Below are 27,462 nucleotides of genomic sequence, written 5' to 3'. Positions count from 1 at the left end.
TCAGCAGAGGTGCCTGCAACGTTTAAGAGCCCTGTGTTAGTTAACACACTATTTTCACTTTCTCTGAAGAAAGAAAGATAAAAAATAAGTATATTGGCAACAATAATCAAATAGTGGCCTAACCAAAGCAACACCTGTCTATCTAATTTCTACTACTACAGAAAGAACAATAATACACAATTTATTGAAAAGTATTCTTTTTCCCATGTTTGTTGTACCTGGTATTTTAGCATCTTTTGGGTATCAATATAATAACTCCTGTTGTCAACATGTTATTGATACCCAAGCACGCTTCAACAAAGAAGCTGCTCTTACAGATCCCCACACCCTGACTACGCAATATTCTGTATGTGCCATAAGCATACCAAGCTCTGCATTTGTATGCCAAAAAAATGATACGGGTTTTTGAAGCGAGAACAGTGTGGGCTATGAGGAAAAAAAAACCCCCAAACCCAAAACCAGAAGAAAACCACCCAAGCCCCGAACAAAAATATAAATGATATAAATACAGAGTAACTCAGGCAGCACTTTTAAAGTCCGCTCTTCCTCGTCCCTCTCTTCTTCGAGACTGCTTATGTCACGTAAACTACTAGTTGTGTAACACGTAAAACATGCAGTCTTACACAGCGTCTAAAAAGACAGCTCCCAACACGCTAAAATAATTTTAGAAGCCAATTCACTGCACGCAGCTAGCTCTGGAGCGCTTCAAGCCTGCCGACGTCAGGATCGCATCTGAAGCCCTGGAGGTCAGCAGCTCGCGTTCTTTCAGCCCGCAAAATTCCCAGAAAAGGGGGAAGAAAAAAGAAAAAAGAAAAAGAGGACGACAACAGGCGTGTCCCGCAACAGGCCTACAGCCGAGGCGGCAGGAAAGCAAAGCCAGCAGCCACAGCCAACTTACTTGCTGCGTTCCGCTCCCAGCACGAACCTCAGGACAGGGCTGCTTTTTCGCTGCGGGAGGCTTCGGTTCGCGGGAGGTGCCGGCCCGGCCCTCGGCGACCCGGTGTGCCCGAGCGGCTGCCGCCCGCCCAAGCAGGCACGGCCGGGGTCCCGCCTCCGGCCCAGCCCACCGCCGCTGCCCGCAGCCTGGGCGGGAAACCGAACCGCCGGGTCCGGGCCCTCCGCCCCGCCCCGATCCCCTCACAGGCCGGTGCGAGGCGAGGCTGAGGAAAAACCCGCCTCCCGCTTCTGAGGGCGCTGCTGCTGGAGGGGGCTGGGGCGCGATCCCCCCCGCCACCGCCAGCACCGCCAGCACCGCCAGACGGGGCTGCCGCCGAGCCGACGGCACAAAACAGGGACGAAATGCCGGCCAGGATGGCGCGGTTCGGGGCGGGAGCTACGGTTAGTTTCCAGAAAGCGGTGTTCGTCCTTCCGCCTCCTCCGTTCGTAGCACGGGGGCTGAGGGAAGGAACCGGCTCGGCTCCCCTCAGCAGACTGATATTTTTAGTGGAAGTTTATGGGGCACCCCCTCCCTGAATTCGGACTGACGGTCCAAATTCCCCCGAGTACACAAATACTATTAATCACAAGAAACTGAGATGGCTGGACCAGCTAGCGCCACTGAAACCTGGCTGATTAGGACTATTTTTAAGCGTAACAAACCCAAATAATTTGTGTGCGTTTCCAAGTTAAAACGTGCTTCTGGAAATACCAGTAGTGACCTGCTCTTGAATTTTTTTTTTTTTTTTCTATAGAAGCAAATTCTCAAACCTGTAGTATAGGACGGGGGGTGTAGGGTTTTTTTTAAGGAAAAAGCCCCGCCACCACTAACAAACCCTTCAACCATTTTTTCGTAACAGCCTCTATGCTGCCGTTTATCTCAAGGGAACAAGAAACAAAAAGTCTGCCCTAGAAGGGAAGTAGAAAGGGGAAAACACCCAAAGATGCGACACAGACTGACGAGAAAAATAATAAAATTTTTGAGTGAAGTACAGATTTTTATTTTTTTTTTGTGAAATGATTGTATTATTTTGACCATTGCATAGCTTTACACCTGGCAACTTTTGCAGTGGTCTCTGTATCAGAGGCTTCTTTTACAGCCCTACTTTTCAAACATGAAGATGACCTCGGGTGACGGACGCCACATCCCGTAACACTACACAAAGCCAGCTATTCCAAGCAGGAGGCAGCTTCTGTACTCCTACAGCTTCCAATTTTTAATGTTGTGGTCTATTTTTAGCATGCCTCTGCTACCAAGAAAACCAGCACCGCTCTCTGCACTGACACAGTTCTCGTGATTTTCACATGCAGGACTACATGTTGGCAACAGCTCTGAGGGCAGCTTGTAGGAACAGCCCCATGATTTGCCACGGTCTTGCTGCAAAACACCTATAAATTGGGGATCTGTGTGCCATGACACACATCTACTCTAAGGAGAACATGAAAAGGAAGTTCTCAGCCCTTTAAAATATTTTCCTGAATAACCTCAAAATTTAGAGACAGCCTTTCCAACCTTCACAATATGAGTGGTAACACACGAATAAATTCACGCATTTCCATGGACATTCCCAACCAGTACTGTGACTTCAGATGCCTTCTACTCAAAAATATCTTCCTTCACAATAAGGTGCCTGTGCAAAACTCATGAAATAAAAATTTAGTGACAGTTAAGTAAGGTATGTAGCAGAACCCCCCCCGCCCCACCCTGCAAATATACTGACAGTAGGAATCACTTTTGATCATAATCTAGATAAACTTGTGACAGAATTTCCAGTCTGCTGCAGAAATAGTAGGGACTTCACTCAAAGATATTTAGTAATTACTCTTTTTTTTCTTGTTGTTTCCCTGTTTATTGCACAAGAAAGCAGATTGAATCCCCCTTTAAAACTGTGTCAATTTGGATGCCAGCTGAAAGTGACTAACCTTAAATTTCTTAAATCATTAAGATCAAGAAGCTTCTGAAAATATTCAAGATCAGTCAAGTCTGAAACAAATACAATTCTTACTGAATTTCCACTGTTGTTGATTTCTTCCAGCACTGCTTCAATAAATCGTCCATTAAAGGAATATGGACAAAGATTCTCACTTCACTAAGCTATAGCAGCCAGCAACAAAAAGAAAAGTACTCATTAAGAACTCATTAAGACCAATTCCAAAAATCTGCTACATAAAAAGCAGCAAAACTTCATTTGATATCAAATCAAATTACCATAAGAACACAAAGATACAAGGAAGATAGCTGGATCCAGCTGTGTTCAAATATTAGTGCCTTCTATTAGTAGCTATGATTGAACATCAAGCTAGAAAATGGCTTTCCTGTTGGCTATGGAACTGGCAAAAACAATTTAAAAGGCTGTAAAAGAACACACAGCAGCGCTTCCAGAGTACCTTCTGCAGAGGAAGAAGGTTATTTCAGTTTTTCCTCTTCACTGCTGCCTGCTAATAATGGTAGCAATGACCTCCTGGTTTGTGCACCTTGGCAGTTCATGTATACATGGAAAAGACTGCTCATGAGCAACCAGTAAATATTCCTGATGATCATAACCTTACTTGAATCTGACTTTTCACGCCATTTATCTGACAGGGTACTAGTACAAGGCACATGTTTAGTGAAAACACCCTGGTACAGTCAAACAGGACTTCACATCAAAAAGAAAAGACTGACTTGTGACAGACAGAAGTCAGAACATCTGTTTCGGCTAACTATCTTTAAATTATTCATTTACATTTGCATCATACAGAAACTGGGCACATCAAGGTTGCCGATTAAACTTCCTAGGTGCCCTTAACACAGAGAACACAAAAGCCGTACAGGTATAAAAAAAGAAGAGACAAAATTCCTTATACCACATGGACACATATGCAGCTGAATAAAATCCCTGTATGTCAACACTGAGTGGAAGCTGTGAGTAAATACTATCTGCAATGCCAGGAACTTAAGAGTGAAATAATAAAGAGCACAGGCATAAAATTAAGACATAAAGAGAATGGCAGTTCAGGTACACAGTGCAACGAAAACAAAGCCAGACAGGTAAGTGCTTGCTCTTAGGAGTAGTCCACATTACAGGACAGCATCACAGGAAAATTAAGCTAACCACATATTAGCCAGGCATTAAGCAATGACAAACATTCATCACGCAAGTTCCCGTATCTTAAACTCAGAAATACAGGTGACCCAAGCAGAATGCAAGCCACCAGTTATTATTACATACTAACTGAAAGAAAAATTACTTAGGCCATAATAGAGGCATCAAAAACCCCTTTGGCTATTCAATTTAGATCAAGTAATTTCACCCCAGGGTAAGAGTAGGTTAAAAAAAGAACAGCTCTATCTGGAGCAACTTAACTGCCCCACCTCACCTGCCTCTTCAAAGAGGTTAGAAATTTGTCTGGGATAAGGTACATTAGTGAAAAATATTATTGACTCACAAAATGAATATGGAATCAAAAGAGATTTTGCATGCAGGACAGATTAAAGCTACATCAGGGAGAAAATTAAAAGGAAGAAACAGCAGTCCCAAAGCTGTCTAAAAACTGGTGGAATATCTTTGATTGCATTAAAAGATCTGATCTATTTTTTCAGCAAAAGAGAGAAGGCTGCCTTGCCTTTTCAAGAAATACTTCCTTTCCTGTAAAATTCCTGTTAAAAAAAAAAAAATCCCTGCAAAATTTTTCTTCAGAATAGGTATTTTTAGAGACAAAAAGAAGGGCAGAAAAGAATACAGCTAGCCAAATGGCTTAAAAAAAAATATGGGTGGCACAAACTGCAAGAACAGGGTAATAAATCTCTGAGTTCTGCTCTACTTTAAATAAGGCCACAGGATCACAGGAGATTGTTAAAAGATATAATTAAGAGAAGGTTTAGCCTAACTGAAGAAAGGTAGTCATAGCCAGGTGGGAACTAAAAAGGTTAAACTTAAAATAGCTATTGATTAAGAGTCAGTATTAGACAGCATGAGGTAAGTATTTTCATACTACATAATCTTTACTAATAAATATTTTGGAATGTCACAGAAGCTGGAGAAGCACCAAGTACTGAATTAAAACACATAGCCTAAGTTGCCATAACCTAATATAAAGCAATTCCTGACAATTGCATTACGTCACATTTTTTTCATGACAGTACCTTCCAGTTCTTATGCTTAATACTGTCACTGGAAATGGTACCTTGCACACTTAATGTAAAAGATAGGCTTATGATAGAAAGAATACATACAGAAAAAAAGACTTAAAGATGTGTTAGCAAATTAGATGTGAGCTCCCACGCGACCATGCAGCTGGTGACTGAAACACAGAAAGATTATACGCAAGACAGTCCCACTCTGTACAGCTGTCAGGGGAACTACGTACAGACAACTACATCCAGCTTAACTAGCAGGAGAAAGGCCCTGGCAAACTGCAAGGAATAGAAAGGAAAGCAACAAAAACGTTGTGCTGTCTTTAGTGACAAAAGCATTGAAAGAAAGGAACAACAGGACTTATATCCTTGTGTCCTCTTTCACTGAGTAGAAAGGAAAAGTAATTACTTAGGTAGCATAGAGATATCTTTAGGAGTATTATTTTACAAAAGCATTGATTAAGAAAATAAAAAATCCCATTCAAAAGCAGGAACACTTGCTGCCGGTAGGATCTTTCAAACGATGGGCTATCTCCAGATATGGAACACCGTTGCAGATTCAACTGACTCCTCGCCATACTCTAGTTCAGCCGACTAAGGAGCAACCGGCCTCACATCCTGGGGGTGAACTGGCAAGCTGGAAAGCCCCTGGCTCACATACAGGAGAGTGAAGGTGTCTTGAAAAATATTTTGAAAGGTGGTTTGGGAATCCAGAAGTGCAAGATAACCAAACTACAGAACAAGACACCAGAACTAAAACAAAGGCATCTCTCTTGCCTATACTACTGACTAGCAGCCAACTACTTCACTCTATAAATAGCACCATTAGGATGGGCCCAATTTGAGTTCTCCCTGAATTGCAGCTGGACTGCATGCTAGGTAAGTCTCCCTTTGAGCAGGGACGCCTCTCAAGGTTTGAAATTCCTTACCTGAGACTAAGAAATCCTTCCTTGCCCAAGGCAGAGAGATCCCCTACCCACACAGATCCTTGGTAAGTGACTGATAGCATGCTGAATTAATACTATGAAACATTCCTTATCTGTGTAGCTACTCAGTATTATTACAAATATTGTATGGATAATTCCATTAGACATAAACCATTGACCAAGTCTGAGATTTAAGATTGGACCTAGCCACAGCTAGGCCCCATAAGGAGTTTAGAAAGCAAGAGGGTCCACTCTGAACCCTGTGACTCAACAGGAGGGTCCTCCATACTCTTTGCATCTCCGGTCTCTCTATGAATCCTTCTAACTCAATTCTACCTCTATTTTCCTTTGTATGTTTCTTCCATGAAGTAATTAATAAGGTGAACCTTGCCAACAATCTTACTGAAGCATGTCAAACCACTGTTAAACTTTGTTAAATTCCATCAAACTTACTGAACTCTGTCAAATTATTATTTTACTTCAATAAAACATATCAGTGCTTCTCTCTTTTGAGTGACATGCATTCCGCTCATCCATAACAAATATGCACCTAACAGGGATTACCAACTACAGCCATCAGAAAGCGTATTTTCAACACCCTTTTTCAACAATTTGCGAGACCTGAGCACACTTAATGTGATCCCCACTTCTCTTCATGGAGCATCAACTGCACTCCAATATGCAAGTGATCTTTATAACACCTCTTACACTAACTTCCTGAAGGACTGAACTGCTCCAGGTGCTATGAAAGCAAAGACACTTATTGGTGCTTGGATCTCATCAGGTCCTGCCGAGTAAACAGAATCCCAACATACAAACAATACCTAAGGTTCAAAAAAGAACCATACCCCCATCAGTCAAATGAAGTTTGCCACTGATATAAATGGGACCAGGATTTTTTAAAATAACTAGGAGACTAACAAGAACATGTGAAATGGGGGAGTGTTACCAAGTCTATTTCCTCAAGAAGTCCATGCTGGCATTCTGCTGATCTACGTTCCTCTTTCATTTCAATTCACTACAATTTCTAGCAAGACATGAAGAGCATCATAGTGTTGCTGAATGCTGGCAAACCCATTTTCTATCCCATTGCACGGGATGAAGTCATACCATACCCCTTTCACTTTTAAAAGAGAGCACTTCCTTAAGTATGCATTACCTTAACAGCAGAAGGTGCTCCACTTGTCTGTGTTTTGGGGGGTTGGCTGACATTAGCACTTGCTGGTTTCTTCTACAAAATAAAAGAAAGACATAATAAACATCAGAATTGTTGATGAAGAAAATGAAAAGCCAAGTAAAACTGTAAACCCCCCCAAAACTCCCAGTATAGAAAAAAGGTACACTAAAAAAAGTCCATTAGAACATTTTATGCAAAGCAAGTAATCCAAAAATTAATTCTCCTATGTAACTTTAATTCACATAGACTCATTTCCGACAGTTTTGCCCAGCCCACAATAGGCTGAGTCCTCTTGTACTGTTTTATGGACAATATATAAATCTGTGCAATTTCCTGTGGCAGAGCAACTCTGTTTAATTTAAAGCAACAGTAACCATATATACTTCAATGAAAAGTTTCAATGAAAGTAAGATGGGAAAGCTATTGCTGTAGGGATATAACTTGAATGGCAACACAGAAGGTTAACATTACACCTCAGGCAGGGAAGTAAAGATACAAAGCTAAGGGCAAAATGATGGCTTTTCTAGTTAATAGATACTCTTGCAACTGAAACAAAACCATTACGCCCCCTTTGAACCTCTAGTTTTCGACCAATGCAATGCCATTATTATCAAGTACCAATAAATACCACTGCAAAAACTCAGCAATTGCTGAAATCACATCTAATGAAGACTGGGAAAATAAGCTGTTAGTAATGAACACAGCAAATAGCATCAGATTTTTGGAGGCAGCAGATGGGTAAGACCTATTCATTTTCTCTGCTAAGTGGAAGCTCAAGATTCACAACACAACTAAAGCGTTCACACTTTAATTATTCTCTACAAGCAGGGAAGTCTGCAGAATGATGAGAGATTCAATCAGCAAACTTGCATGCAAAGTCAGAAGCACCAGTTTGCAATTGATGGGAGACTAGGTACTGTTACAGACTGGGAGACTCAGAGACCTCTGTCATTAAGGTAATTCCACCTCCTGTTCTCTTTCTGATTTAGCTCCAAAACCAGGAGAGCACCTCGAATAAACAAAGCTGCAGATTCAACAGTCAACCTCCAGTCAGAACCTGGGGCAGTGGGCCACCTTCCGTGGCCATTTACATAACAAAAACATGGCCCAACAGCGGAGACTGGCACGAACTGGGATATTTACATCAAGGATTTTACACTTAGTATTGGCCACACCGGAAGCAAAGACATCCAGGTAAGATTTCACAGTATGTTGCAAAACCCAAGTGGAATAGTGATTTTTCCTGTTAAAGGGATGTTAGGAGCACAGCTACCTCCACCAGATGCTCCAGCCCAGGACCCTCCTGCACCGCTGCTGAAGCCCAGTGCTTGCCACTACAGACCAGTACCACCCAGTACCAACCTGCCCAGCTGCTGGAGCCCAGCCCAGCGCCTGGCAAAGCTGAGCACAAATCCCAGACACACACACAGGACACTGACACAGCCAGCTACGCCGCTGTCAGCAGCACCCCTACACAGGACCCACATCACACACCAGCACCCACAGCCACGTCCCCTCCTCTGGGCCTGGCAGAGGCAGGAGGTCACTAGTGCAAGCACACACTCGGCACCCTCTGGGGTCACAAGCACAGGCACAGTCGTGTGTTCCCCTGTGCACTGGCATGGCCCCTCTGTCCCCCGGGTGATGTACTTGAGAAGTGATGTACTTGAGAAGACCACAAAGGTCTTTCAAAATAAGATATCCTTTGCATACACAAGGCATGCCTTGCTAACGACTGTGCCCCTGAAGGAGAACTAAAAGACTGATAAGAAGGGAACATCCCACCCCAGGAGGCACCTAAAAGTTGAATAATTGCTAATAGGCATGAAGTCAGCAAAAAAAAAATCTTAGATAACTGGAGGAAAGGTAAAGGCAGCAGGGGGAGATCAGACCACTGACTCAATTCAAGACCAAAAGACTTACCCCCCCCTCCTTGAGCGTGCGCTGTAGAATAAAAGAACACTGTATCTTTAATTAGAAGCAGGGAAACTTTAACCCAATAGAAACTGTACTAGATAAGCGACTACCAGTAACAGTTTTGGGGAAGAACTTTGGAAACTGAATATGTATAACTGAACTGTATAAATTGCTTGCCCATTTACACGAGGTGTGCTAGTTTTGTGGATTACCACCTAGCCCCCATCTTTGCACAAACATGAATTGGAATAAAATACCTCTGCTCTGTGTGTATATTGGCATTTCGCACACTGGGTAGACGACCCCACTTGTGGGACAACACTGGCACCCCTGTCCAGACCTGGGGACTCCTACTCACCCACTGGCCCAGCTTCATGTTTGCTGGTGGATACACACGCACACCCGACGCACACCCCCCCCCATCAGCTGGCACCATCCCACTGACCCCTTTCAACACCCTGGACCCTCGCATTTCCCAACCTCACCAGTTGCAAAGTCCCGGTTTGCTGCAGTTACTCAAGAGCCCATCCACTACTGCCACTGACCAGGTTTGCTTCTGGCTGTTGCCTTCGTTGACACTAATTGCTCAGGTTTTATGTCTCTGCCCATCTGTCTCCCTCCCTTTCCTTATGCTCCCAGCTGAGAAGATAAACATCCTCACTCTCCACACGTCCAACTAGTGCCACTGTCCAGGTTTATTCTTATCATAGCCTCCCTTATCATATGTCGGTCAGGTTTGTCTCAGTATTTTCTTCTAATGGCTCCTTTGGCCAGATACCCTTAAAGGAGCACTCTCCTTCCACATACCCTTCAACCCCCATTACAATGAACATTTTAAATTCCCTTAAGAAAGCAGCAGTCTTCCAGCCCTAAGTGGCAATGCTCCTGAAGGCAGGTAATGGAGGTGTGAAGCATTACAATATTGTAGCAACAGTACCGAGATGCAGAGCGCCTTGGGTTTTACCTCTGATGTAGTGCATTAAAGACTCAGTAATAAGCATTATCCACAAATGCTTCAACTTTTAAATAAGTTACTAAGTTGCTGAAGGAACGCAAAATTTTAAATGCTACCCTTCCATTTTCAAGAATAAAAGAAGAAAAAAGTTGTCGAAAAAGAGCAGACCTCTGAAGAGCAATCGGTATTCTGGGTATGCCTTCAGTACCACAGCAACCGATTTCCACCTTAGGCTCAGCCTTTGGTTCAGGACCTCATGGTTCATGGTGTTCAGGACTTACCTTTGGTACCTAAGACTATGTCTAACATAACTATGATGCTCTGAAAATCCACAAATAAAGTACTGTTTTGCAGAAGGAGTTTTTATGACACCTGCCAATATATTAAAAAATTTCAGGCACAAGGCTAGCCTTTTTTTCTCCCCCTAGTCTAAACTAGAAAAAAACCTAAAAGAGTGAAATAAATCCTTGTTCTGTGCATGAGCTTATGTTAATCAATTAAACAGTATAAAGAAAAAAATTGTTAATGCAAATGTTTCTCTGTTTTATGGTAAGTGGTACAGCAATAAAGGTAGGAGAGAGAGAAGAAAAAGAAGCAAATAAATTCTCCTCTGGAGTACAGAGAGACTACCTGGAGATAAGCTATGTGGAAAGTTAAGCCACCACATCAGATCAGTATTCTTTACCGAATACTGACCACGATAGGCTAAGTAGAGTAATACATTTTAGTTTCCAGGGTCATCTTCCAACACTAACTTCTTTGGTATCTACCCCCCTAATACATCTGTAAAAGCAGAAAAATTGGCCACATCTTGCTTGGTTCATCCTTCTTTTACGCTTATTAAAATAATGATGTTATGTGCTTCCCAGCATCCTCTCCACAATGCTCCCTCCAGGCAAACTAGCTCTGGCACCCTTTATCAACAAATCCATCAGAGCTGTTCCCATCTTCTCCCCCTACAAGAAGTGGTAGAGTATTTTTTCTCTGTGACAGTCTCAGACACAATCAGCTGAAGAATCACATTGCAGCTGTACCCGCGCCTCGCTTCCCAACCTGGTAATAACAGAGCTAATGAATTACCAAAGCATATCTTCTTTATGAAATGAATTAGAAGAATCAAAAGCCTGTATAGAATTGTGTGTGAAGGAGTAAAAGCTGTGGCATACAGGTACTTATAATCTACTTTTCATTATTAGCAGTGCTTCAAAACAAAAAGCCGAAACACTGTTTCATAGTTGAATATTAATTCCCTCATGTTTAATAAAGGGCAAATAAAATACATGTCCCTTTGATATGTAGATTTTCCAAGGGAAGTCACTCAGTAAGACTGGTGTCTAGAAATACAGATTAAATGTTCATTTCGGACTGTAATATTCAAGTGTTTGTTTTAATACTGCAATGAGAATGCATATGGTACATGCATTCACATAGGTGGGGGAAAAAAAAAAAATCACATGAGGAAAGAACATGCAATCTCTGTTCTGGAAATGCTTTTGACAACCATAAGCAGCACTTCAGCCTCTACCTTTCAATCATTCATTCAAGAATTGCTTGAGCAGCAATCACACTCTATTTCTTCCTATGGTGGGAAGAGCCTCGCATCATAACAGATCCCAAAGAGTACCAAAGCTTAATTGAAATAATGCTATTTTTCAACTACTTTTTGCACCTCAGCCAAAGAAGAACAAAAACAGAAAAGGAAAACAGGCAAGTACGGCCAGTGCTGTAGTCCTCAGAAGCCCTCCACACCTCCACCAAGGATGGCAGAAGAAACCCTGCGGCCACCAGGTGCCCCTGGCATGTCCGGGCCGAGAGGGTGGACACCCCCACCAGCCCCCCCAGCCCGTGGTGCAGGGGGAAAAAAACACAAACAAACAATGCAGTTTAAAATGAATGATTTGGTACCAAACTAGAAAGTAACCTCACAAACACTCCAATCAAAGTTACTTATGCACCTTCATAATTCAGACCAGTAGTGGGCACCCCAATGCATTTTACCAGTCACAATGTCTTTACTCAGCATTATGCCCCTGGACTCTGAGTAACTCTTAATGCTTTTTCTAGATAAGGAATCCTACACAACAAGCGTCAGGATTAAAAACTATCACAGAAATCCTGATGTCAGGGCAAAGAATCAATTCTATAAGGACAATATGCTTCAGCACCAATTATCACTGTCATCCCTTCAAAGTAAAGAATGTATTTCCTGTTATGAATAATGAGCTGGGCAAGCAGCACATAGTACATGCTGTAAAGCATGACTCGACATGGCAGGGTGTGTTAGGGAGGGTCGTTTCATACCATATCTGGTAAAACTTGGCTCCACTCTAAGCTGGGGCTTCAAATTCCTAGACAATACGGCTCCGTCTTCCTTTTAATATCACATTTTTACATTCATACCAGCAATCCACAGGCCGGACTTTTAAACTGATACAGAAGCTCTCCGGGGTATTCCCCTCTATAACAGTAAAAAGAGGATAGGTCTTTCCAGATTACGTGCAGTTAATAACACAAGCATGAATCAATTCAAAACAGAGTAGGGGGTTTTCAGAGCAGAATCACACACAGTGGCAACGTTTGGTTTGCATTGATCTTGCAAATTACACACATGGTTATATACTAAAGCATACTGTGCCCCCAAGGGCAGCCCTCTGAGGAGCAATACTGAACATGGCGTTCAAGAACAGGACAGCAGGACCATGCAACTCATTATGACACAAGACCTGCCTTGCTGAGTCCGGCCAAAATTTCACTTACCCCATTTCCCTGTCTCTAGCAGTAGCCAACAGCAGATACAAAACAGTACAGTGATGTAGAAATACATCAGGTACATGTTGATACTCCTTCTAAATACTCTCACGGATTCAAACAATTTGTGGCTCAGGGACTTCTTAATTTCAGTGTATTTTATAAACTGTCCTGGGTTTCTCTTCAGTGATTTCATCCCATCTCCCCGTGAAAGTATTTATATTTTAGCATCCAAAAGCTTCTAGAGCACTAATGCCTTGATGGTATACAAAATCTGCAGTGATATGAAATTGGTGGAGGGGCACACGTAAGCTGAAGATGTCAAGATGAGGGGTAAAGGAAAACCACCACAGCTGTCTCTCACATCCTAACACTTTACATACAAATTGCTAAAAGCCTTGGAACATCAGGAGGGAAGGAGAAAAAAGGAAATTTGCTATTTCATTCACTTTGCAGTGGCATGGTACAAATATGTTGACTCAGGACCATGATGTCAAAACACAGTGAGAAAACAGAGAGACAGATACTGGAAAATAGCAGCACATCACTCACTTTTACTGGATGGCAGGTGCATCCCAGCTGCAAACATATGCAACAGCTTCAAGGGCAAGAGCAACCACCAATTCCAACAACGATCAATTCTTTTCTGTTAACATCTACCATAAGCACATCCACAAGGAATGAAAATGTTTCATTAAAGCTGATTTAGATTCTCAAAACCTGTCTGATTCTCCTTAGAATGTGAATTCAACAAATCTAAGGTTCTGAAAATGAAGACATAAGGAGTTATGGTATATCCCTGTGACTTGAACCTTTGTCCTTGAGCAGTGCCCAATACAACCATAACACGTGGACACTTTCACTGTCCATTACACTGATAGAGAACTGCCTGTATCTTCTTTTGGTTACATATTCTAACACATCTGCAGCTTCCAACTCTGTCCCTCCAGCAAATCTGCCTACTTCCACAAGACACCATGTACAGATACATTCAGTTGCTCATCATCATACTGACAGATTATGTGTATCTCAGCCTAAAGCTGACCATTCCTGTGGCAAGTAGCTCCCGCAGTCTGTCTAGACTTGAAGCTTGAGTGGCAATGCTGAAATGAGGTAAACTGGATTTCAGTGTCATAGAAGGGTTTGGGTTGGAAGGGACCTTAAAAGATCATCTAGTTCCAACCCCCCTGCCATCGGCAGGGACACCTTCCACTAGACCAGGTTGCTTAAAGCCCCATCCAACCTGGCCTTGAACACTGCCAGGGATGGGGCATCCATAACCTCTCTGGGCAACCTGTTCCAGTGCCTCACCACCCTCACAGTAAAGAACTTCTTCCTTAGATTAATCTAAATCTACCCTCTTTCAGTTTAAAGCCATTACCCCTTGTCCTATCGCTACATGCCCTTGTAAAAAGTCCCTCTCCAGCTTTCTTGTAGGCCCCCTTTAGGTACTGGAAGGCTACTGTAAGGTCTCCCCAGAGCCTTCTCTTCTCCAGGATGAAAAACCCCAACTCTCTCAGCCTGCCTTCATCAGAGAGGTGCTCTAGCCCCCTGATCATCTTCACGGCCCTCCTCTGGACTTGTTCCAACAGGTCCATGTCCTTCTTCTGGTGGGGGTCCCAGAGCTGAACACAGTACTCCAGGTGGGGTCTCACAAGAGCAGAGTAGAGGGGTTTTTGCAACGTACTGTGAAACCTTACTTGGATTACAAGTCCCAATACCGACCCCTGAGGAACGTCACTCATCGCTGGTCTCCACTTGGACATTGAGCGGTTGACCGCAACTCTTTGAGTGCGATCATCCAGCCAACTCCTTATCCACCAAGCGGTCCATCCATCAAATCCATGCCTCTTCAATTTAGAGACAAGGATGTCATGCAGGACAGTGTCAAAATGCTTTGCACAAGTCCAGGTAGATGATATCAGTTGCTCTTTCCTTTCCTTTGATAACATATATAAAGTAATGGAGGAGATCAATCTTTCCAAGAGGGACATGGCCCTGAAAAGCAGAATATGACAGTCCTGTCCTTACCAAACCATTCCATGATACTTCTCTCCTGTGCTGGATGCAATGGCACTGAATATTAGCATAACCGACATGCTTCCAAGTAACTACCATAGGCTACTCTGAAGGGTTAAAGTAAAATGGGTATATAGCCTTAAGGCCACATCTTAGTTCTTGTTTTCAGAAACTGAACAGACTAAATTTAGCATTCTAGAAGGAAGACTTGGAACCTTAGTGCTGTGGCAAGCTTTATGTTTCTGGCCACTGAGCAGAAGAGGTGAATGTGGACCCTTGGGAAGAGCAGCAGGGAAGGACTTGTGTGCATCCTTTACTTTCCAAGCTAGACAGCCATCAAGCAGAACGGAGGTTGCTGGAAACAGCTGCTTAACTCACCTGATGCCTGTCTCTACCAGCCAGTCAGCAAGCTCTAGCTGTGTGAATTCATTGTCAGCCACTCCAGTGTAGTACAACACAATGGATTTTAGAAGCTTCATTTTTAAGTGAGGAGTAGATACAAGCCACAGCTGCCAGCTACACTACTGACACCACGCAGGAAGGGAAGGCTGCTCCATGATTCACAGGGAAAGGCTCACTGCCTTCAGTGAGCACATGGCTTCCCCTCTGAGCTTTGAGGATGCTGTTTATCACGCAGCTGCATGCACCAGCCTGGTACCTGGTGACCTGGTTTCTTTTCTCTCCTACTGAGCAGCTGGGTGACCCTAAGTAAGGCGAGTCCATCTCTGTGCTTCAGCGTCTCCCCTTCCCCACATTTTATCTATGTCACTCAGGTAATGCATCTAGTCTCCTTTATACAATGCTTTAAGATCTAAGGATGAAAGTACTGTGTGATAGTTAAGCCGTAAGTCACTGCAAACTTAAAAAGTAAGTACTTCCTGAAGAAACAATCTTAGGAAGTAATGTCTCTTGGTACTTGATAGATAAAGTGCACATACTTCCTGCTATGATTACATGTAATTCCAAAACTACAGTGTTATTAAATAGATCATATTCACACTGGTAACTCCTAACTCTTTTAAAGCATTATTTTATTGTACTGTATTATGATGCTAGAAATGGAAAAAATCTTATGGAGCCATTTAATCTTCTCAGTACCTCTGTACACATGCATGTCTTACCAAGCAGGTTCCTGTTTACAGTAAACCTGCTGTGTTCTTTTCAATCTACTTTTATGTCTCCAAGAAGGAAAGGTTTAAGAAGCCTATTCTACTCCTTAACAGTACTTATTGCTCTCCTTGATGTCATGGCTAATTAGCATCTCCTACTCAAATCTGTGTCACACCTTTTGTACCTGTACTTTTCAAAGCTTTACTCTTCTTCTCTCACTCCTTCAGGACTGTATACACAAAGAATCTGAGAGACAGAGTCGTTTATTGTTATTTTTAGCTAAATGAGCATATGGGCTTTTCCAATTTTCCCTTCAATATGAATATGAACTCTTCAAAGACCTTTGTATTTCCTTGTCATTTTTATAATGCATTACCAAACCTTTTCTAGTAGGGAGGTGAACAAACTCAATATTTTAGACAAGGTTGTCCACAGCTATCTACAGATAGATTATAATTTTCAGGTTCAAAAATTGAAGACTACAGGAATAACCCCTGACTTTTAAACAAAAATATAACATTGCAGACTCTTGGGAAAGCTGTACAAAGATTCTGAGTTGCTACCTCAACTGCTTAAAAAATCAGAGTGTTCTGGAGGTAGATGTGAACCACGGTGGAGCTAATGCTGTTCAATGGCCCTAAGGAGAAGTGTTATGATCTACCTTCACTTTTAAGCATTGTAGAGTCAATGGAACAAGTCAAATATACAAAGAAATTCACAAGAGGAAACACACACACAGTACTCTAAGGACTCAAAAAGCAAAACCATCAGGACAATAAACTTAGTAACAGCCTTCTTTTGCTAGCTAGAAACAGATCTTCTCAATGAGAGGTCAGAAACAGTAACTCCACAACCCGTACCACAGGCTTCAACTCCCACACTTCCCACAAAGAAGTCAGCACTTCTATATTAAGAGAAACAATGTGCAAAGAATTTGGCATTGAACTAAGAATGTATAAAACAACAATGCTATTTAAGAAAAAACTAAACTGTCTACAGAGAAAAGGAGGAACATGTTCCCAGGCTAGACAAGCCTTCCTTGGTATTTGGACAGGAAAGAAAGGTAATTGCTTTAATCATCTACTTCAGAGGACAGTAATAAAAGCACTCACTGGCCTTGATTTGCAGTGCAGTTAAACACACTACAGCTTAGACAAAGTTTATTTTCCAAACAGCTTCTGCTATGAACAAAGTATCAGGCACACCTACTTCTGGCTTCCCCATACCACTGATTGACATTTGAAGCCAACAAGTGGACAAATAGTATCAGAACCTTCTAGGAGTTCCTTCTTATTCTGAATCTGCTGTCAGCATTCCTTGGGGGAGCACTGCTCCTGCTTGCAATAGCAGAGGCTGTTGGGGAACTAATTAATGACCAGTACCAGCACCTCCTCTTTGCGACACCAGCCTGACTCACTGTCGCACACAAGGACCTACCCCCAAGTGGCTAACAGGGCTTGCAGCTGCTGGGAGAGAGGTGACCCTTCCAAGTACTGATCCTAACACTGCCTGCAACCCACAAGGCTTCTGATTGTCAACAATAGCCGCTATGCTCAGACTATAAAGTTGCTTGTGTAAGCTCAATGTTATAACCCAGGAGTAAATACCAGTTCCTGAGGAGGCAGCATCTTGAAAAATAAGTGTTTTTTCTAACATAAAGCACTGACCGCATATTTGCAAGTGTGTCAGGAGATGGCCCAGACACGCAACATCTACGTATGAATTTGGATTTGTATCTTTGGAAGAAAAGCCAGGATGCAGACAAGGTGGGAAGCATCACAGCGCACTCACTTCATCCATACTTCTGGACAGTTGAAAAACAAGGACCATCAGATGTGTCCCACAGCGTACCTGCACTGCAGAACAGACACATCCACTGAGATCTCTTCCACCAATACTAACATGAACTATTTGTGAAAGGATGAACAGAGCAAAGAAATATTTTCAGTAGGCTGCACAGCAGCACAAGACAAAAACTGTACATTCCTGGAATGAACAATGAGTGAATATAGTCACCAGTTAATTACCTGAAAACTAGCACTTTTGATAGCAAAAGACAAAAATCTGTATAGGAGGAAATTCATGACCAACTTTTCTTCTCAATATGTTAAAACACTTGAATTTACCTCTGCCGCTTCTGCTTTTTTCTCTCCCGATTTGGAAGAAGCTCCACTTGCCTTCTTGTCACCATGCTGTAAGTAGAGAAAATAGATGTGTAGTTATTAAGATCTTAAATTATACGTTCTATGTAGGGAAATTCACAAACATCTTAGTGCACATGTGATTCCTTTCACCTACCACGATACGACAGAAGGGAACATTTTAAGCTTCCCTTCTCACTAATGGACAGGATTTCTAAATGACCTGCTGGATTCCTTCAAGTGAAATCACAGTCGTAAAGTCATGACTTCCAGGGCACTACACCTAATAACATGATTGTTCTTGTGCAAAGTTCTAGAAGATGTTAAGCTTATCAACTCATTCCTCACCAGCACAGCACTTTCCGAATACTTGCTTCAGAAACACTGTCAGTGCCACAGGCTTCAGCAGAAACTCAACAGCTCTCAGAGACCAACACGACATGCGCAATCATGAACACCCACTCCGACATTTGAACTTTCCTCAGACACATTAAAATGCTCATTATGCCCAGCCCTCGTTACCTGGAAGAAAGCTGTTACTACAATTTCTAGAATTCTGCTGCTGATATATAAAAAATAAATGCTGTAACAGTTCAGGCACAGGTGCACTTCAGGAAATACAGTTCTTCCAGGTTCCCCAAACCCCTTGCATCTTTCTCCCCCTCCAAGACTTTAAACCTCTTGTTTTCATCTAATCTGATGTGCAATCCCATTTGCTCCCCATGCGTGGCAATGTACAGAAAGACGCAGTTCGTTCAGCATGCATGCTGGCATCCAGCACATATTTTACTCTCTGCATCTCTGAAAAGTGGTGAACACGGTCCCTCAAAAAAATCTTTTTCAAAAGCATATTGTTTAATCTTTAGAATTAAAAAAAAAAAAGCAAGAAATTTTACCATGAGTAGAAAAGTCAACATAATATATCTATTATCTAATATCTCAGCTAGTGTAACTTCCCACAGCAACTGAGACATCTGGGAACGAGGATTCATGTCTGATTTGTTTTAAGTAAAGACAGGAGATGATTTGAGACCCATTTATCCCCTTCTGTTTTGAGGGCTGAGCAGCAGGAGGTAAAGTTTGCTAAGCCATTACAGTAATGAGCTCCTATGGATTTTTCTTTACATGGCTATAGGGAGAAAGTAATGATCCATGTATCACTGCACTATCTTCAACAGGAATGTGTTCAAGCACATCAGCAGACAGGCTGGGAAAATACTATAGCTGAATGAACAAATAAAACTAAAACTAAAAAAACCAGCACGTCTCTAATCTGTTTCCATTTTGGTGTTACATGACAAAAATTTTAAAAATTGTGTTAGACAGCCTCTAGTAATTCAAGTTTTTAAAATTAATTTGGGCATCACTAAGATACTTGACAAGTTTTAAAATTGAAAATGCTATTCTCATATTCCAGTTGTGCCTCTTCAGAGGAATAACAAGCCCCGCAAGTTTGTCTTTTCAGGTGAGAGATGAATTGATTCACTGCCCCATAATAGCACTTTCAGTATAGACACAATTAACCCAGTTATCTGTGGTTTTTACTGCTACAATAAAAGCACACCACATACATACCAGTAAAAGCAACGTCAGCGAGCGTGCTCTTGCTGACAAAATTGTATCTCCAGAGCCAGGCTCAGGAGCTACAGCACCTGCCCAGCAAAACTCTGTTGTGTAGGCCAGGCTCTCTTCCTAAATGGATACCCTTGGCATCACAGCAGTCTAAAAACCAAGCCAAGCGCTGCCCTGAATTCAGGCAATTCAGCTAATAAAGCAAGCACAACTTTATGTGCATTGCTTGTATTTTATTGCTTTTATTCATTTGCTTCTTCCAATTTGGACATAGCTTTAAAAACAGCAATGCCAATTAAAGCCCAGATTTTAATTTTTTTTCTTTTATTAAACCAAGACACTGAGTACAGGAGCCTTACTTAGCTCCTACTGAGCATGCCAGACTTTTACCGGGCCCAAATCTGGTGTTACTCTTCCTCCCTAAGTCTGTCTCATCATCTTCACACCAAGGAAACCCGTACCAGGCAGGACACGGCATCAATAGGGCACCCAGTCCCAGGATTATGAGGAAGGGGATACGCTGTGTCCCCGCTGGTGGATGGAGCTTGGAGCATCTCCTTGTGGGTGTCAAAGCTTCTACATTTGCCCGCCTTGGCAGACTCTTCTGTTTTCACATCCCCAGACCAGGCAGTCAGGTACAGCAGCCTGTGCTGCCTGCAGAGGGCAGGACAAGGGGGCTGGCAGGATTCCTTCAACCACCCTTCCAGTAGAATATCAACTCCACGTCCCTGAGGGACCCCAGGGCAGCTTCACTGGTCAGAGAGGAGAAGGAATGGACCAGGACAAGGACCACAACTTTGCCACCCCTAAACTCAAGTTGGAGAGAGATTAAATGCATGCTGTCTTCCCTCCAGAAGGCTATGTCAAACAGCACCTATAATAACGAGACTTTGACTTAAAGGCCAAATACTGTTTATGTGAACTGTGGGAGCAAAGCGCGTATGGCTCAACCAAAGTAATTTTTTAACCCATGAGTTGGAGTCATGCAGTGTGTACACATTAAGCGCTGACACTCTCTGGCCTCAGATTATAAAACAGCCTATGAAAGTATTACCTCACTTGAAAGTCTGCCATCCTGAGGAGGTAACCTTGGAAAGCACAACTTCCTAATACACCTTCTGAGAAGACCATGCTGTTTCCCTGAACGGCTGATGCTTTAGGTATGAGAAGGGACCCTGTTTCAAAAATGCCCTTCCACAGCTCTTTTCTGCTCTGTATTTCCAAGCACCGAACCTTCTAGTAAAAAAATAAATACATAAATAAAATAAAGCCAAGAAATCAATCTGCTTAGCCAGAGACTAAACTCAGGTTTTCTGGGATAGTGTGCATGCATTGCTCCTTTACATTCCCAAGTGGATGAGAGTCTACCTTTCCTTTGGGTGCTCTCTCCTTTTTCTGCTCATCTTTCCTTACAATGCCAAAAAAACATATCCATAACCAAGCCAGTGGACAGGAGCAGCTCCAGCTCTGTCACACAAACAGTGGGCGTACAGCTGAAGTTACATTTCTAGTTTAACTAATGAGCTAACAACAATTCCTTACAGTTGTTAAGTTGGCCAAAGATATTTTCCAACTTTACTAACTAAAAACAAAACATGCAAACCCACCCATAATCCCAGCTTCACAAAATACACAACGAAGTATCACGAATAAGAAAGTTTATCCTGAGATCTTCACTGTGTCCTACAAATGTCCCGCAAATGTCACGACACTATTGTTTTATAGACACACCTTTAACTTCTGATTTGTAAACCAGAAAGTAACTGGTCTAGGTGAAAAGCACAGAGCAAAATACTAACAGTTGAACACACAACCACATTCTCAGCCCACGCTTCCAAAAATCAGACCTCAACTAAAGGTCTTGCTTCAAGAAATTCCTCCTAGACCTCAGGAGCCCCACCAGCATTAATAAGCCTTTGGTTCAAAGCCACTGCGCAGCATCTCAGAGGACTGCAGTGACGACATGCTTGGTAACTGGGTGAGAAGGGAAGTCTCCCTGCAAGATTCTCAGCTGAAGTCAAGCAACTTTGCATTACAGATATTAAAGGAGACATGTCATTTTATGTGGATAGGAATCTGACCTTCTGTTTTCAGTTGAAATTGGGAAGAAGATGGAGATCTTTGATGCTGCTCAGAGAACTGCCAGATGGAAAGGGGTATTGGGGAACTACCACTAAGCAATGCAAGTAATGGAAAGGTGAAAATTAGGTTCTTCTTACAGCCATCCCATTCTGCTTTGAACAAACCAGCCAGTAAAAACCTTGGTAGAGCAACCGGTGAACCTCTTTTGCATCTGTTCCTCTCTCCCACCTTTTCTGCTTTGCTTACTCATCCTTTAGACCGTAAGGTCTTCCAGGCAGAGACCACCCTGTGTGATGCACATGCACTGGACAAGGGAGGACTCCAGTCTCACGTGGAGGCCAGCAGGTCCTACACTGCTGCCAACAACTGTAACAAAGGGTTTCCAACGGAGCCTGTGGAGGAGAGGTTTCCCTACCTGATCAGAGAGAATCACATTGTCCTAGTGTCTTTTCCTACCCTGGATTCAGTGACCCAGGACTACCAAGGCCTTTAACATTTGTGTCATCACGTAATGCAGCAATTCCCAAATTTCTTCCCTGTGACTTTGTGTCACGTCCACCACGCTGTATCACTGATTTGACTTGACACAATGCATGATACTTGAAAAGATTACTAAACACTGATCCAAGCTACTTAGAGCAATTTAAAAGTACAGCTAAAAGTTCAGCAGATTCCATCTCCCTAGTTTTATATATTTAGGAAATACATTAAAGTGATGTTTTCCCTGAAAGGCACCTTACACAATGCACACTTTCTGAAAAACTTTATGCAAACCTTTTTTTCACCACTCCGTAGAGAGACCATTTCCTCCTATGACTAATAAATTACAAAGAAGACTTTTTAAAGCAATCGCAGGTTTGTCACAGCAATGGGTAGCGACCCAAGTCCAGCCAAACTGCACGGAGCCATCAGAGAGCTGTGGTTTGCTCTAGCAAGCGACGGCTATTCCTGGCAGCTCCACCACCCACCTGCAGTTAAGAATATGCTCCTGAAAAAAGGCGCACGGCGGGGTTCTTCCCACAGCCGAAACAATCCCATACAAACTCTGCCCGACGTCGAAAATCGCCGTGTTTTGGCACCGGGCGGTACAGTTTTCATCAGCTGGCGAGCTTGCGTGACTCGGAAGATGACGAAAACAGCCAACAGCACGAAAAAGCCCGTTTTTCGGCGCCGCTTGTAAAAGACCGCAGAGGGATTCTGGAAGTACGCCCCGAGAACACCACGTTCTCATCCGAACCCGAAAGACTAATTTACCACACGAGCGCTTGAAAAAAAGCGCCGATTCGCCTCCGGTTCCCCACAGAAACCTTCCCTCACCGCTCCTCGAGCCTCCACACCCCCGAGGGGAGGGAGCCTTCACCGCAGCCCACCCGCTCCCCGAGGCTGCCCCAGGCTCACCGTCCAGCCCCCCCCCTCCTTGCCCCGCAACCCCCTATTTACCATGGCGTACCACCACCGCGCGAAGGCCATGGCGCTGCCCGCAGCTCCTCACCGCCACGCCACGGCCCGGGCCGCGCCCCGGCAGACGCCTCCACCCCAGGGCGGCACCCCGCCGCCTCAGCGGGCCTCCCGCCGCCGCCTCAGCGGGCCTCCCGCCGCCGGGCTCCCCACACACACACACACAGCGGGGCGGCGGCGTCCTCAGCCTCACCGTAGGGGCCCGTGGGGCGGCCGGGGGCAACGCGTCGCCTCGGCGTGGCCGCCACCGCCCCACGCACCCACCTCCGAGCCCCCCCCCCTCCCTCTGCCCCATCTTACCGCGGCGGGGGGCGGCTGCCTCCCCGTCCCGGGTTGCGACATGGCGGCGGGGCTCCTTGCCGTCTAGCCCCCCCCCCCCCCCTCCTGCCGCGGGGTATGCAGCCGGTGGCGGTGAGGAGCTGTCCCAGCGCCCGCAAGGCCTCTCGCAATGCGGGCGGTCCCTCCCCTTCCTGCCGGGGCCGGGCCGGGACCGGGGACTGGGACCGGGGTGGCGGGGGGGGGCCCGTGGGGGAAGCGGGAGGCAGGCGGCGGCTGTGGCTCAGGCCCGGGGCTGAAGGCGGGCGGGGACGGGGCGTGAGGCGGTGGGCCCCGGTGCCCGACGACGCTCACCCGAGACCAGAGTGGCTTTACTTAGAAGTTGAAGTCGGGGGGGGAATGCACATGACGTGCGGAAAACGGACTCCACAGTCAGTGAGACTGTAAAGTGGGTCTGTTCGTTCAGCGCTGGGCAGCACGGGGGCCAGTCCCACCGACGTCGTGCGCACCGGCGGGTCTAATTGTGCGGGTTAAGTACATGTTCTACATACATATTCACTAGATTTCCGAGAAACGTTATACATATTCATTAGTTTTCCGGGAAACTATTAGCATATGCAAATGTCTTTTACGCAGGCGCATTGAAGGTCTCTGGTGGTCTTCAGGAGTCCTCTGGTGGTCTTCCATAGTCTTCCCCACTTGTCTGCTATTTGACCCTCCTCAGGTGATTCTGTGCAGTGTGGTCTTTCACATGTTTTGATACATCGGTGCTCCTTAGTGCTTTTATTATCTAAGTTCTCATTAGTGGTGTGAAACCATATGGTTAGTTTAAGCTAAATTATCTACAAGGACGAGTACAAAGGCAGGAGTTCTTATCTTTTTTGGCCCTATCTATTCAAGCAAGGCCCCTACTTGTGCCTTCTCAACAAGATCGTAAATTTATCAAACATTTAATTAAGTTTTGTGATTGTTCATGGTTCCTTCTTGCTCATCACTCCCAAGTACCAGTCTCTGACAGGCTTAATCCTTGACGAACACTAGTCTTTGGTATGTAAAGTTACAGAGAGACAATCATTAAGCAATTAGCAGTTTGTTCTCTATATCACACAGACTGTTGCCTTTTCCTCATGAAAGGCTTTCCCCCTGGAAAAGCGTTGGGTACGGACAGCCCACCCTCAGCTGGAGGTTGGCGCTGGGGCAGCTCCTGACCGGTCATGGCTTCACCTGAGAGGGAGCCAGGCGGCAGGTGCTCCCCGGCTTCTCCGCCAGCCTCGGCCCGAACTGGCCCGAAAGCCAAGGGACGCCTTCCCGCCGCGCAAATGCCCTCGGTGTTGAAGTCGGTCACGTTTCATGTGGGGCGGTGTGCTGATAACGCTCAAGTCTGGGGGATTTACCGTAGCTGGGGATATGAAATGGGAAAGCTTTTGAGGTCTGATGGGTTTTTAAGAGTGAGTCCCGAATGTCCTGGCCCGTGTGAGTCTTTACACGAAAGGAGCTGCCCAAGATGTACTGGCAGCTCTTCCGAAACACCACAGGAACAGGTAATGGTCGGCCAAAGCTGAAGGAAGATTAAGCACGACCAAACCGCCCTGATCAGCAGCTGGAAAACCCTCCATCAGCAGGAATGGTGCAATCCCGAGCCCGCTTTGGCCAAGTCTCCTGTTCGTGTGGCTGTGTAGCTGGAGTGAAAAATTCATCGTTCAACGAGAGCGGCTCTCCGAGGCCGCCTCAGTACAGAAACAGACTGAAGGGGTGCAGCAAATATTCTTGAAGCCTTGTGGCACGAACGATGTGATTAATAACATGAAGTCAGCCTGTGGTGAAAGGGGTCCAAAATGCAATACTTGCCTAGCTGCGTGTAGGTGCACACACACTCAAACACCGAGGTTGTGTGCAGGAGTTGGCACGGTCCACCCGCTTTGTCTCCCCTGGGTCTTGTTTGTGCACAGATTAACTAAAAGAAATAGGCGTTTGGGGTGTTCTATGCTAGGGGATCCCGAGTTTAGGCTGGCCGGGCGGAACAGCCATTGGATGAGTTGTACTACTCCGAAGATGTAACAGCAGCAGCGGTTCCTGGACACAGGCACGTGCGAGGAGGCCGTGTCTATCAGCAGGAGGAAGCAAAAGCATCCGATTCTTTAGGGAGTGCTCACCACCTAAGCAGCTACTCCCTGCTTCCTCCGGGGAAGAGGCAGTAGGAGTAAGTCACTTAGTGGGAAGTCTGTAAACCCAATTAGTGCTTCTGCCCTCTCCTGTCAGACAGAAAGAAGGAGACGAGTGGGTGTGGGTGAACCCCTCGAGGCCTTGGAGAATGGCTTCAACCTCCAGAGAGGAAGGATGGTTCAGGTGTGTTGTCTGCCTAAAGCCATCCCTGATCTTCCTTTCTGATTAGCTCTGTGCAGATTTATGGCTGGCCTTTGAAGTGTTTCAACCTGTGACGTGTACAGGTTTTGCATTCCACTCGACAGGTCACCTGCCTAAAATTTTAAGTTCCCAGCCTTTACCTGAGCTCTGCATCGCATTTGGCCATGGAAGTGTAAAGCAGTTACGCAGGACCGTCTTATAAGGGTGTGCATCTAGGCAAAGCGTTCCAGCGGAGACGAAGGCAGGGGCCGTGTTTAATGCATGGCTTTCGCAGGAGGCTGTTGTGTGCTGTTTTATCCAGGGTCGCTCTGACAGGTCTAACAGATTGTACTGCATTCCTCGGCCTCAGGCAGCGGACCCTCCCTGCTGACACAGTGCTCCAGGAAGCCTTCAGTGAGCTTCAGCACTCTTATTGCTACGTGCCTGATGACAAGCAACTGGAGCTGACACTAATTGAAACTGTGGAGTTCCGCAGTAATGAGGCAGTAATACATTAAACCCTTGGTGATGTCGGTCTGTGTCATGCTGGGCATTGAGGGTTCTGCTGATCCAGAAGCACATCGTCGATTCTAAGCTCTCCTAGTAAGAAGTTAGGTATACAGATGAGATTTCAACACTGGGTAGCTGCAGGAAGGAGGAGAGCTGCCCAGACGCTGAACTCCAGTTCCCAAAGCCACTGCATGCGTCTGTTTTGGAAACCAACTGGGCTCCAGCCTTGGGAGGAAATCTTGCTTTGGGGCAAAAGGGTTGGCACTGTTGTTTCTATTAGCAGGCTCCTGTAGTCTGCCACTGCTTTAAGAAACCATTGTTTATTGGCAACTTCTGCATAAATTATTCTTAACTAGTTTAGATTGCTTTGATATGTGAAGGATGTAGACAGCACACATTTAGGAGGGAATGGAAAAGCAGGTACTTCTTCCTCTTAACAGAAGTGATCTCAGCTGATGGGTGCCTGAGTCAGCTCTTGAACTACCGCAGGCCTGAACACCACTCCAACAGTTTGCTTGTTTGGGTAAAGATCTGGGTATTTGAGTGGAGGAGTTGCTACTAATTATCCAAGTCAGTCTGACACTTATTATCTGTAACCAGGAAAAAATACGTTTTTCTTGCAGCATTCTGTACCATACAGGTGTGTCATTTCAAAGCCACTTTGTGTTTTCTGTTGCATTTTCTACTTATTCCTTCACAGCATCTGCAAGCAAACAAACCCACTAACGCCTGCTGAGATTTTTATGTGGTATTGGTAGTGGAGTTCTGCACAGGGCTGATCAGAAACAGACGCAGGAGATGATGGATAGTCCAGACATAGCTTTGTTCAATGTATATGGGCTGGAGCAACAGCAGGTGGCCACATCAGGAACACAGGTTCTTTACTGTGATAATGTGTAATGTAAACGAGTATTTAAAAAACACTTTGTATGCTTTTAATAGTCATTTAGAGATACATTTCATGGATATGTTTACGTGTAATTCAAGGTATTGGAAGTCTAAAATTGGAATCCAGAGTCACAGACTCATTTTTCCCTACCATACTCTGTCTCCAAAGGGCACCAGTTGATGTCAAATGCCCCTGAATAAAAAGGTGCTCAAAATTCTGGCAGGATTGGATGAAATTTTTGCCAAGCATACATATTTTATTAGTATAACTTGCATAATAGTACTAC

The 27,462-nt window shown here is 44.4% G+C and overlaps 1 protein-coding gene across 6 annotated transcripts in view; it reads right to left on the bottom strand.

Moving 5' to 3' along the window:
- Positions 1-23,599, bottom strand: part of CAST (calpastatin) — a 65,380-nt gene extending 41,781 nt beyond the window's left edge. For 2 of the 6 annotated variants that reach the window (XM_069776676.1, XM_069776677.1), the window contains exons 1-3: positions 23,459-23,599; positions 18,032-18,097; positions 7,139-7,210 (exon numbers count right to left, since the gene is read on the bottom strand). In XM_069776676.1, the coding sequence (XP_069632777.1) occupies positions 7,139-7,210; positions 18,032-18,097; positions 23,459-23,500 (180 nt within the window). In that variant the 5' untranslated portion in view covers positions 23,501-23,599. Of the gene's footprint in view, positions 1-7,138; positions 7,211-18,031; positions 18,098-23,140; positions 23,272-23,458 lie in introns of those variants that run through there. The other 4 variants (XM_069776675.1, XM_069776678.1, XM_069776679.1 and 1 more) reach the window with 2 other exon arrangements.
- Between the last annotated feature and the right edge of the window lie 3,863 nt (positions 23,600-27,462).

Source organism: Haliaeetus albicilla, chromosome Z (genome assembly GCF_947461875.1).
Source record: "Haliaeetus albicilla chromosome Z, bHalAlb1.1, whole genome shotgun sequence".
Classification (NCBI taxonomy): Eukaryota; Metazoa; Chordata; class Aves; order Accipitriformes; family Accipitridae; genus Haliaeetus; species Haliaeetus albicilla.
This window is presented reverse-complemented; position numbering and strand designations above follow the sequence as displayed.